Raw genomic sequence first — 12,858 nt, 5'->3', positions numbered from 1 at the left:
AGTACTCTTGCCTGGAAAATCCCATGGATGGAGGAGCCTGGTGGGCTGCAGTCCATGGGGTCGAGAAGAGTCGGACACGACTGAGCGACTTCCCTTTCACTTTTCACTTTCATGCATTGGAGAAGGAAATGGCAACCCACTCCAGTGTTCTTGCCTGGAGAGTCCCAGGGACAGGGGAGCCTGGTGGGCTGCCGTCTATGAAGTCGCACAGAGTTGGACACGACTGAAGTGATTTAGCAGTAGTAGCAGCCTTATTATAGCAGGTACTGAATATACTGTACATCATGGAAAGGAGTTGAAAACCCACAGATGGTTAGGGTATAATCTGGTACTCTCTGTGTTTTGTTCTTCACCATGAGAATAAATTTCTGTTGGTTTAAGCCATCAAGTTTGTGGTGATATGTCATGGCACCCTTAGAAAGCTTAACACATGAGGTAATATCAGAAAACCATTGCTACAGACAAAGACAAGTGACAGGACAGAAATGAGAGCAGAGAGGGAGGTGTGAGTGTCTTAGAAGGCAGAGAAGACATCTCTGAGGACGCGACATTTGGACAGAGACTTAGAGTGAAGCCTGTGTGATGTGATCCATCCCTGAGGAAATTTGGGGAAAGTGCTCCAGGAGGCAGGAGCAGTGAGTGCAGAGGTCCTGAGGGAGGAATTGGATTTGGTGGGGCAGTGACTAGAGCCGAGGGGAGAGCGGTGGGAGTCGAGGGCACAGAGGTGTCTTGCAACTGCGGTGTGTCCTGATTACACCTTTGATGAGGTAGGCAAGTGAAGGAAAGGGAGCACTGGCAGTTAGGTTCCTGTGGGCTGTTTGGCTCTCCTGGCAGCCGTCCTGGCCTCAGGGAGGGACTGGTGGAAATTCTGCGGCTGGACCCTGAGGTGGGACCATCTGTACTCGCTGGTGGGCATCAGAGTGAGGAGCAACAGCATGCATGCCAGATGGCCCCAGCCCCAACCTCAGCCCAGGGTCAGGCTGCCCCACGTGCTTGGCCTGCTCATTTGAAAGAGAGCCTCAAAAGTCTATGAGGCAGGGGCCCTGGTGTCTGCTTTGAACCAGCTCTTGGGTTGATATGCAGCCCAGCAAACAAGGGGTGTGGACCTGGCACAATTGTGCATGTGGATAGGCATGTGTTTTATTCCCCAAACTTCCCTTTTTGCAGATTTAAGAAAGAACTGTGGAGGAAACTGAAATATATAATCATTTCTCAGATAACAGCTTTGGTTGGAGAGGCATTGAAACTTTGGGGAAATGGTTGTGAAATTTATTTTACCTGAAACATAACCAGAGCCAGTTTAATAACTTCTAAATGCTAATTTGCAATAAAAATAAACAGAATAAATAGATAAATAGGAGTAAATAGAAATAAATAAATAGAAATAAAATTGTCAATTTATTTCCTTTTCATTATTTTGAAATGTTTTAAGTGACATTCTGAAACATGCCACATTTCAAAATTTAATACAGACTGTCACACTACTATGAATATTTGGAAAATAGTACCTAAAATAGATAGACATTCCCTGTTTCTTTAAAATAGCTAGTATTTTAAGATTTATGCAACCTTTAATCCCTTCATATGGTTGTTGAATTTTATGATCCTCATATTTTTGGCAGTAAAAAGTAAAAGTAATTTTACCTATGGGTTTTTTTGTATTGTTTGTGGAATTTCTTTGGAAATTTCAGTACCAGGTCTTCTGAGAATAGAGGGCTTCATTCAAGCTGTGTAGCCCCTTGGGAAACCACAGCAGTGGTGCCATCAACAGGAATAAACCCTTACATGGTTAAAAGGCCTGCAGAGGACCCCTGCAAATGGTTTAGCCTTTATTCATTTTTAAAGGTTTAATCTACATTTCTCATGAAGACATAGAATTCAGGTAGTTTTTATTTCCATTGAGGTGTGTTTACATAAACACACATGTAATTACATACATGCATATAAATAGATATGTGTTTATGGGCCGTATGCCTTTTCCTATGATGGGAGAAGAGAGTTTGAAGCTCACTTCATATAATTTTTGGCCATGAAACCTTTCTTAATATTTAGAATGAGTGTATTCCAATTGGTTTTGATTTAGGAGAGTGAAAGAAATTTAAATGGGTGTATTTTCTTTCCATCACTTTTCATTTTATCTTGTATTACCCAGTATTAATTGACTGAAATTCCTGAAGGTCTTGTTTTCCTTAGTTCATGGTATAAAGGCTGATACACCGTCATAGCTTGGTTTAAAACATTAGGAACCCAAACAGTTTTTTGTTCTACTTTGAGCCAATTCTGGATTGGCTTGTTGAAAACATTTTAAAAAATTTAGCAAAAAAAAAAAAAAATCCTGTTTCAATAACTTTACTTTCTTATTTCCTCAATTGTTTAATAAATTAGTTATTTGTTGGATTTTTATTTTGATATTAAGATTAAACATTGACTGTCTCGGTCTCTACCAGAAAGAAAAGCAGTAATTTATTTAAAATGAAATCTTATTAGATTAAACAAGTGCTTTAGATTTGAAAGATAGTATGTTCCATTATAGATCAGAAATTTCCTTTTTTGTACAACATACTGATTTTAAACTTTACCAACAGGGTAAATTTCTATTTTACTATTTAGGTCTTCGTCCCAGTGATCACATCAGCTCCAAAATTATTTATTAAAAATAGAGTTGTGTGTTTTAGGGCTAGAAAGGACTCCTTACCTCTGGCTAGTGCTTTATGTTCATCAAGCTTATTCTTCTCAGTAACCCCAGGATGAATGGTCCCCATTTGCCAGTTAAGAAAGCTGAGCTTCACATTGAAGGGTTCACCCAAAATCACTGAGCTGTCAGGCTTGAGCTTAGGTCTCCTGACTCCCAGCCAGCACTCTTTGCTCATGGATCTCGCAGTTGGGCTTCAGAAACATTTAGTTACAGAACAAAGTCGGACAGAATGGTGCCCGCGGGGCCCTCTAAGGAGGAAGAAATTATTCTGAACATGAAAGCAGAATGTGTCTGGTGGAACACAGTTAATTGGTTTGGCAGAATGGAGGGGCGCGCGGTTCTAAGCTTAGAGAAATGGAATGAGCAGGTGGAAGGTGGGGTGGAGGACCAAGAGAGCTCTCCGCAGACTGACCTTACAAGAGAGGAGCGTTGCCCGTGAGGAATGCTGGCCTCTAAGTGGGGGGAGAGGGAGGAGCCCCAGAAGGATGACCTTGAGCACCAGTGGAGCCACTCAGGGGTAGCCTGATTTCCAGTGAGCGTGAAGGTGTGTTTGGAGTGAGGGGAGGAAGAAGTCGAGGAAGAAATGTAAGAAAGGTAACAGATCATTGAACTGGTTTGCCTAGAGTTGCTAAACAAAGGCAAGTGAGTACTTGAACTTGATGGTGAGGTTTCAAACCAGGGGCATAGGAGAACTGTCCACAGAGGGTGAAAGACCTGCCTAGGGTGTTTCAGCTCTGAACTAACTGCCCCTGTAAAAGCTGCTGCAGCTCAACTCGATCCCTTACCCTGTCGTCTAAATGGAGGGAAAGGGTCAGTGCTAACTGGCAACTTTTTTCATGGGCTTCTGTTAGGTTTTTAAAAAGGGAATGCAGCAGATTGCAGTTGTTAAGTTGTAACGGCATGTCTTTCTTGTTTTGAAATATTTCTCTTTATGCAGTGACCAGCGATACCCCAGCCACCTAATTCTGCTCTTGTTCTACAGCCTGGAGTTCTCGGGTACTTTGAGTTCAGTAGCTCACCCCAGCCACCGGGTTATTTGACCTTCTTCACCTCAGCACTGCATTCATTAAAGAAAGGTAAACAGGGTTCATATTAACACATTAGTGCTTTAACCAAAATGTATGTATACTGATATCTACTTTTGCATAGGTTATCTTTGTGATTGTACATTTTAGTTCTCTTGATTATTTTTCTCTGTATTTATATTACATTGTTTTATGTTCTATTGACAGAATTGTTCGCTGTTTCAAGGACAGTCTCTTAAATGTTTCGAGCCTTTTTTTTAATGTAGCTTGATCACACAGTGTCTACAATGTTGTATTTTGCACTTTAAATTTTATTATATTCTCTGGTTTTGTGTGGAGTTGGACGTTTTGATCAGTTTTTAGTGGTTGTATTGTTGGTTGTATGAAAGTCATGTCACATTACAGCATCAGCCTACGGCTAGCTTCACTATTCTCAAATCCATATATACATGGTTTTTTTACATAGTTGAATCATATCTTATTTGAAGCCCTGCTTTGTAAGTTAAACATTGTATCCTGCCTGTTTTTTCATGTTGCTCCATTTTCTTTCTCTGTATCAGTTGTGACCTGAAATCAGCTCTCTGTTAGACACTTTCATCTGCTGTTCATCTCCTCCTGGTCCAAGCCTCTTCCCATCCCACTGACGAGACCAGTGGGCGCTTACCTGGTAGCCAGTCTCCACCCTCCTTCCTCACACGGGGGCCGCTGTGCCAGCCCTTCTGCCTGAAATGTGTCCTCTCATCCCCAGTGCCCAGGGCCCAGCTCTCCACCTTTTAAACCCCTGTTTATCCTCCAGATTCCCTTCAAATAGCACCTCCTCAGTCTCCCACGTTGGGGAGAGATTTGTTGTTTTTTTTCATAGCGCTCAGCCTAGTTTATATTGATGTGTCTCCTTGTGAGATGATTTGTTTACTGTCTGTCGTTTTCCTGGGACTGGGAGGTTTCTGCGGGTGGGGACCGTGTGTCTTCAGTTTAGTGTTCTTTCTCCAGCATCTGGCACATATCAGGGGATCAGTCACTATTTGCCAGATGAGTGATCGCACGGACCTTTCAGTAGGCCAGCCAAAATAAGTAGCCATCATCCTGTTACTGGATATTGCATTGCTTCAGTATTTGGGGGGGTATTGTGATCGTACACTGTTAATACATCAAGCAGCTGTACTATTGGCCATTCTACTGTGTACATTGTCTTAAGGCTTTATGCACAGAGAATCTGCTGTGTGCATGCTTTTCACGCAGGGGACATTGGGAGAGGAACTCAACCTGTCACATTAGGTGTCTCTTCTGTCCCCTTTAAGACTGGGCTGCACAGCTTCAGGTGACTAAGGAGGCTCAGTGAGTCAGAGTTTGAATTTTGAAGACAAAATACTGCCAACTTAAATAAGCTTAAGCAGATAGATGTTCAAAAATCCTCTTAGAAAACTAAATAAAGTCCTTTGAAGATGATGTATAAAAGGGTAGCCTAGAGTTAGTCACTAGAATAATGGCAGCATTCAAGTTCTTGAGAAGCCGTTTCAAGATTTGAAAGGGTGTGTTGTTATCCAGCTAACTTATAATATGTGTTAATGTTTCATCTTAAATTACCTTTTCATTCAGAAGTTTCCAAAACATTGCTTCTTTTGGAAAAAATCTTTCCAAATATAAGGTAGTAGTCTTTATTCCCATTTTTTCTCTAATATAGTTGACTTATTAAAAGCTTTTTTAATAAGTTTTTTTTTTGTTCCTTTTTTAAGCAAGGAGGGTAACAAATGGGTTAAGACTACCTGAAGGTACAAAACAAATCTTACGGTCAGATCACTAATTTTGACAAATGATTATATCAGATTTCTTCTCGGAATAAATCTAGCATAGTAAATTTACTATATTTCTTCCTCTCTAGCTGGGTCTTGTAAAATCCTGTTGCCTATGGACTTTGCAAGAACTGAGTTCATTGTATTTAATAATTTTTCACTCCATTTTTGTGGCTAAGCTCCCACTTAAGCTTTAATGAACCATTTTTAGAAGAAAAACACAAATTTGGAAGGATGAATTTCTATGAAATATGTACTGTGAAGGATTACCTAAAGTAAATCTTCCTTGGGCATCTGGGTGTTTTTCATCTTTGCTTTCTCCTCCTACGCTGAAGTCAAATGCTATTTTACTTACTATTAATAGCCGATGCTCAGTAAGAGAAAACCATGCAGGCTTTTTTTTTTTTTAACGAGACAGTTTGAAATGTAAATTCTAGGTCATTGTTACGTTTCTGTCGTGTACACAAATTGAGGCCTGAGGAACATTTGACCGGTTTAACATTTGGTTATAGAGAGCTTAACTGATGAAGTGTTTAGACTGTTGTGGTAGAAAGCAGATGTCCTGGTTCACCAGGCCACGAGCGTATATAAAATGCACATGTCTTTCCATTGCCTTATTTTTTTTTTTTTTTTAATTGCCTTAGAAATAGCCAGGACACTCTCTAACGTTTGTTTAGCTTGCCATTGGTCTACAAATATTTTGAGAATATGCCATATATGAAGCACTCTGCCTGGGTGTTGGGGGTGGGGTGCTGAGAGGGGCCATCTCAGTCCCCTGTGTCCTCTCCATCCGGGTGCCAGTTCATCAGTTTATGTTGGCCCTGCTGTTAGATGGTTGTGGGCAGTAGCCCTTTGTTATATTTCTGTCCATTATTCTCTAGTCATTTTACTTTTATCTCTTTTTTTTTTATATATATAGCAGTTCTGTATTTTCATGTAGTTAAATCTGTGGTTCATTTTCTTGATCTATTTTTTTAAAAATCTGATCACTAATTAGTGTACTTTCTTCTCTTTGGATTTTAAAATTATTTAGCTCTTTATGCTGCCTGGGTTTACCTTGGCTTAAAATATAGAGCACAGTTGATTTTCCTCACTTCTTACTGACTAATCAGTTAGCACTATTTACAGAGTAACACTTCCTTTATCCTTCATCTTGATGATGCCTGCTTAACCAAAATATATTTTCTTACATGTAATTGGGTCTATTTTCTGTGTTTTCTCTTGGTCTAGAAACCTTTTTGTATGACTAAATGTAATTTCGTCTCTTGCTCTGTAAATGAGTACCTGGTGAAGTCTGAACTCTGCTTCTTTTAGTTCTTATGTTTTATGAAATATTCTTTTATATCCATCTATACATTGGGCTGGTAGTTTTATTAAATGTTTATATTGACTTAGAGGTAATTGACATTTTCATAAAATTTAGCTTCCCTTTCTAGGCTCACAGCATAATTATTCATTTATTCAAACCTCCCTTTCAGTTTTTTGTAAATGGTCTTGGCATGCGTGCATACTCAGTCATGTCTGACCAGGCTCCTATGTCTGTGGGATTTTTCATGCAAGAATATTGGAGCAGGTTGCCATTCCCTCCTTCAGAGGATTTTCTGATCCAGGAATCGAACCCATATCTCTTGTGTCTCCTGCATCGGCAGGCGGGTTCTTTACCACTGCACCACCTGTGAAGCCCCAAAGGTCTTACATACCCTCATTACTGATTAATCCTTGCAAAGTGCTGAATGATTAACTGTGGGCTGGCATTCTGGGTGTGTTTCCAGATCCTTGAGACGCTGGTCCCTTGTACTTTTCCTCTCTTCCTAGACTGCCAAGCCTTTCCTCTTTAAGCCTTTTCACCTTGATCTTGGCAGACAGACTCTTTCTTCTTTTGCCTAAAGAAAACTTGATAAAGGGGTTGATATTTTTAGGGTGCCTACTTGATTTTTTTCCTGTCTTATGCTTATTTATTTACTGTAAAGATGCATTCTGGTAAAATGTTGTTATATTCTGCTATGATTCAGTGCCCTTTTTAAAAGAGAAAATTTGCAAGAAATTTTGTCCTTTTGACCTTCAGAAGGGATGCAGTGCTTCCTGAGGGGAAGGCAGGGGCCTGGGAGCTGATATCTGGTTCTTAGCCTTTGTTTGCCCCAGCAGGGTCCATACACTTGAGCAAAACATGCACCTTTTCTGTGTTTGAGTTTCTCTGCCATAAAATGGGAGAGAGTGGAGGCAAGACGGTAAATGCTTGTTTTACAAGGCTGCATCATATGTGAATTATGTTGTGTGTGAATAAAGTGATAGTCTGAAAGTCTGTAGTAGTTTAATGGGAAAGGCACCGACTGAAAGTGCCTGAAGCGAGTTCTGGGTCTGGTTTCTTAAAGGGGACACTGAACTGTTAACTAAAGACCAACTCCCTTCTTTTACCTTTAGGAATTCCTGAGTGTAGTTGACAGCAAACTCTGTGACGTTAGTCTTCTAAGGAACACTTTCAGAAAATAACCCTTTTTAAAATAGAAATTGATTAGAGGAAGTAATTCCAGTGTAGGGTCCCTCTCCTCCACCAGATGGCGTTTTGTGGTGCTGCTGTTTGCTGGGACAATCCCGTCAGGACACAAAAAGGTCCCTTTATGAATAAAGCTTTTTTGGAGCACTTTTCTGTTAAATTATGAAACTTTATACAACATCAAGAGATCTGAAAGGTAAGATTTTCTTATCCTGTAAGTGACATTCTTAAAGTCATTGAAAAAACACGGAGCTGGGACTTCCCTGGCAGTCCAGTGGCTAAGACTGCACTTCTCACACAGGGGGCCCAGGTTGATTCATGGTTAGAAAACTAGATCCCACGTGGCTGCAACTAAGAGTTCGCATGCCATAACTAAGAAACAAATAAATAAATATTTTAGCAAGGATATGATCATATTTCATAGGAAATACTTTTATTCCCATTATGACATCTCCTCAGCCTTGTAAGTGCTGCTCAGTTCAGTTCAGTCGCTCAGTCATGTCCGACTCTTCGTGAACCCATGGACTGCAGCATGCCAGGCCTCCCTGTCCATCATCAACTCCCTGCTGGATAAGCACTAAGCTCGAAACCAGACATTCCTGTTCTTGAATTAGATTCAGAAGCATGACTTACTAATTCAGCGAACTTTGGAGGGTCCACTTTGTACTCCAGTTGTGAAAAAGAGTAACACTTCCTACCATCCATAATGCCCCCATAGCGTGGCCCTCAGGTGGGCTTGTCCACAGAGCGAGTGCAGTAACACATCTGTGGCAGGCTTTGTTGGAGCACGGAGGTGTGGGGTGTGCGGGTCAGGTCAGGGAAGACTGGAGGTGGGCGGGGTTTCCCAGGAGGATGAGGAGTCAGGAATGAGAGTGAGGATGAGGAACAAGAGGTGGAAGACAGGTGGCACTGAGAGAAGCAAAAAGTGTGTGGAGAGCTCAGAACCAAGCTTAGTGGTCACCTGTAGATACTCTTGATAACTTGGACCTGTGTGTTTGAAAAATTTCACTGTCTTTACTTTCTAATTGTTTTGTGGTATTTTCTACCTTTTTGAAGTTTACCTTTTTTATGAGCGTGTATGTATATGTGTTTTTGTTGTTCTGTTTTGGGGATTTTCTCTGGCCACCCTGTGCGGCACGTGGGATCCCAGTTCCCAGACCAGAGATGGAACCTGTGCCCCCTGCATTGAAAGCATGGATTCTTAACCTCTGGACCGCCAGGGAAGTCCCTGTCTGTGTGTGATTTGATTTTTGATCCTATTTTTTCAGGGTTGTTGGGGGTTTTTTGGTGGGGTTTTTTGTTTTTGTTTTAAGCTGAAATAAGACTCCTAGGCAAAGAACTCAAAACATTAAAATCTTGAAAACCTCTCAGGGATCCCCTTCTATAATAAAGTCACACACTTATAGTGAAGTCATTCGGTTCAGACAAACCCAGCTCTGGCCTCCACTTGACTGCTTGTTGTGTAACATTGAGCATGATAAGTTGATGCTGAACAGAGAGCACTTTACCCAGAAGATCCAATCTTCACTGCCATTCTTTGAAGTAGAATGTTACCTTCTCAGTGTTACTATCTCAGCTGAGGAGACTGAGGCTTGGGAAAAGTTGTTAACAGACGCCAGGTCACTGTGAGGCAGAACAGTGGCTCCTCAGAGATGCCCACATTCTAACTCCAGGACCTGTGAATATATTACATTGCATGACAAGAGAAAATGGAGGTTGCATGTGGATTTAAGTTGCTAATCAGCTGACATTGAGAAAGGGAGGTTATCTTGGAGTATCTGAATGGGCCCAAGATAATCAGAACAGTTCTTAAAAGTAGAATTGAGAGGCAAAGAACAGTGTCAGAGTGATCCAGTGAGAGAAGGACTTGTCTGGCCATTGCTGGTTTTGAAGATGGAAGGGGCCACAAACCAAGGAATGCAAGTAGCCTCTGAAAGGTAGGAAAGGCAAGGAGATGGATTCTCCCCTGCAACCTCTGGAAGGAACACTCCCTGCTGACACCTTGATTTTAGCCCAATGAGGCCCGTTTTAGACGCCAGCCTCCAAACTGTAAGATATTTTTTAAAGCTACTAAATTAGTGGGTAATTTGTTACAGTAGTAACAGCGACTTAATATAGTCATGTCCAGTAAGTGAGGAGTCCGATAGGAACCACAACCACATCACTCCATCTGCCTCTGCTCTCCTGGGATGAGGAGGTGGTGATTCTCACCTCCAAGGCTTTGCTCATGATCCTACCTAAAATGCAGTGCCTCTCCCTAGTTAGTATCTGCCTTCCTAATTTTGGGGGGCCTAGCTGAAGTCCTGTGGGAGTTGTAGATATTGCCCAGTCAGTGTGACATCTGGTGCTCTGTAGACTTAGAGTGGAGATTTCCATCCACTGGCTCCTTTCTTGGAACTCCTGTTGCACTGCTTGGCTGTGTCTCCCACTTAGCAACCAATGTTGTTTTCTGATTTTCTCCTAGACGTTAGTGGCGTCTTCTTAACTTGTAGTCGGAGACTGACTCTCCTGACTAGTGGTGTTAGTGGCAGGTGTCCTGTGTGACCACAGCTTACTCTTTAGGTTCCCCATCTGCAGTGTAAGGGAGCTTTGCCCTAGTTGCCTCTAAAGGAGACTTCAGCTTGAAAATGCTTTGGCCCGTGGCCTGTTTTTTTTTTAGACCTGGTAGCTAAGAATTGTTTTTATTTTTGTAAAGCATGATTAAAATATCTATCTATCTATCTATCTGTCTATCTATATATGAATGACACCAATGCTAGACCCTAAGTGCAGCATAAGAGGAGATGGAGGAGGAATTTCTAAGGAGATAATGTTTCTTTAGTGAAGTCTTTCCCTCCCTGAGGCTTTTTTTTTTTTTTTAAGAGAAACTTAATTGAAAGACATACAAGAGTTGTATTCAAATTGATCATTTTAATATTATGCTCTGACTAAATGAGAACAGTGGTGTGAGGGTGTTTACAGTCATGTTAGTGTATAGGACAGTGCCTGTTTAGCTCTATAGTTTATGTTCCCCTCAAATGATGAATTTGGAATGATGTTTTTCTTTCCCTCCTTCCTAACTCACAAGTAAAAGGAAAATCACTGCTAAGAAGTTATATGTTTACTTGGAGTTTAGCAGTATTTTGGCAAGCACCAGCATATGCATAATGTGTCTGTGGTGCCCAAATGCCAGACTTTTTTCTACATAATTGCTTTGTGCTTGGGATTTTGAGGGAGTTGCCCGGTGGTCAGGATTCTGTGCTTTCGTTGCCGTGGGCTGGGTTCAGTCCCTGGTTGGGGAACTGAGATCCAGTAAGCCATGCTGCACAGCCAAAAAAAAAAAAAAAGAAATTGACAGTGTAACAAATCTCTGAGTCACATTTCTGGGGGAAAATGCCAGCCATAGCTATAGTTCATGCGCTGAAGACAAACATTTCTGTACAGTTGCATCTTTTTGCATATTTTTTTATTTTGATGAATGCATGTAGCTTTGGAAGTGCATGAAGTCATCATCCGGTGGCTGATGCCGAGCCATGACAGTGGAAACCCTAAGTAACCTCGGAGGGGCTGTTGTTATCCCTGTTAACACAATCCTGTCGTCTTCCTTTTTCTTCCTTGTCCAAACCTTGGAAAGAAGAGTGGGAAAGCAGAAGTTAATAAAAATGTCAGAGTATAGAGTAAAGTGAGAATTGTTGGCGGCATGGAAGGGACCACAGTACAGGTTTTGCCTTTGGGAATGTGACCACTTCCCAGAGTAAAGAATTGAGAGAAGTTTTCCCAGGGAGTGAATAACTTCTTAGCCATGTAGGTTAAAATCTACGGGACTTAACCCAGTGGTACTCAGTCCGTTTTGAAGAATATCATGGTTTATTTGTTAGCAGTATTCTCTATCAGTATTTTTCCCAACCTGGTGTTCCATTTTGCCCTGGGATCCCTGAGAGATTAGCTCACGCAGAAGCCTCCTGGAGAGCAGATGGCTGGTCCTGAGGTGAAAGTTTCCATTCAGTTCCAGCATGTCTGCTCCTTCTTCCAATGTATCCTTGGGTACCTTACTTTGTAGGACACCAGATGCTGTTTAATGTAGACCTCTGAGAGAACTTCAGAAGCTCGGCCGTTTATCCCTGGAGTCACAAGGTCGAGAGCCCCACTTTTTCCTTTCTGCAGCAAAGAGTGGGACACATTCTTAAAAATAACCATTCTCTGCTATTTAGAGAGGTTTTCATAAAAAACATCTTTGTCTTATGTGTCCTTCCCAGATAACTGTCCATTACGAAGGCTTATTGGCTGCTGGACTTATCTGAGGCCAATCTTCTTCCTGAGTTACATGAATCTTCCTTTTTCGTCGTGGTCACCTTGGCATAGTTCAGTAGAACTTCAACATGAACCACAGAGATATTTTAAAATTTTCTAGTGGCTGCCTTAAAATTGAAGAAGAAATAGGTGAAATCAATTGAATAATTTATATTTTATTTAACCCAGTGTACCCCAATTATTAGCATTTTCAACATGTAATCAACATAAAAACTGTTGAAATATTTTACATTTTTTTAACCAAGTCTTTTATATGTAACAGCACACTTCAATTCAGATGCTAAATGTTCATTAGATATACTTGATCTGTATTTAGATTTCATACAATTTACAGCTGAAAAAGTGTTTTACATACCAAATAGTTTTATATTGTTTCATTTTGTGTATTTATTTTTATTGAAATATGGTTTATTTATAATATGATATTAGTTTAAGGTTACAAACTCATCTTTTGAATGTTTCCTTATAACTGAGTTGAGTATCACTTTCAAATTAGATTAAGTAAAGTCAAATAACGCAAAAAGTTTAGTCCCTCAGTTGCTCATATTTCAAGTGCTCGATAGC

General features: G+C 40.8%; 1 protein-coding gene across 2 annotated transcripts in view; it reads left to right on the top strand.

Moving 5' to 3' along the window:
- TXNDC11 (thioredoxin domain containing 11) overlaps positions 1–12,858 on the top strand; it is a 58,005-nt gene that overhangs the window by 21,878 nt on the left and 23,269 nt on the right. For both annotated transcript variants that reach the window (XM_040230581.1, XM_040230588.1), the window contains one exon: positions 3,678–3,771. In XM_040230581.1, coding sequence (XP_040086515.1) covers positions 3,678–3,771 — 94 coding nt within the window. The remainder of the gene's footprint in view (positions 1–3,677; positions 3,772–12,858) is intronic.

Source organism: Oryx dammah, unplaced genomic scaffold (genome assembly GCF_014754425.2).
Source record: "Oryx dammah isolate SB20612 unplaced genomic scaffold, SCBI_Odam_1.1 HiC_scaffold_2, whole genome shotgun sequence".
NCBI lineage: Eukaryota > Metazoa > Chordata > Mammalia > Artiodactyla > Bovidae > Oryx > Oryx dammah.
The sequence above is the reverse complement of the archived record's forward strand: the minus strand, read 5'-3'. Positions and strand labels throughout refer to the sequence as shown.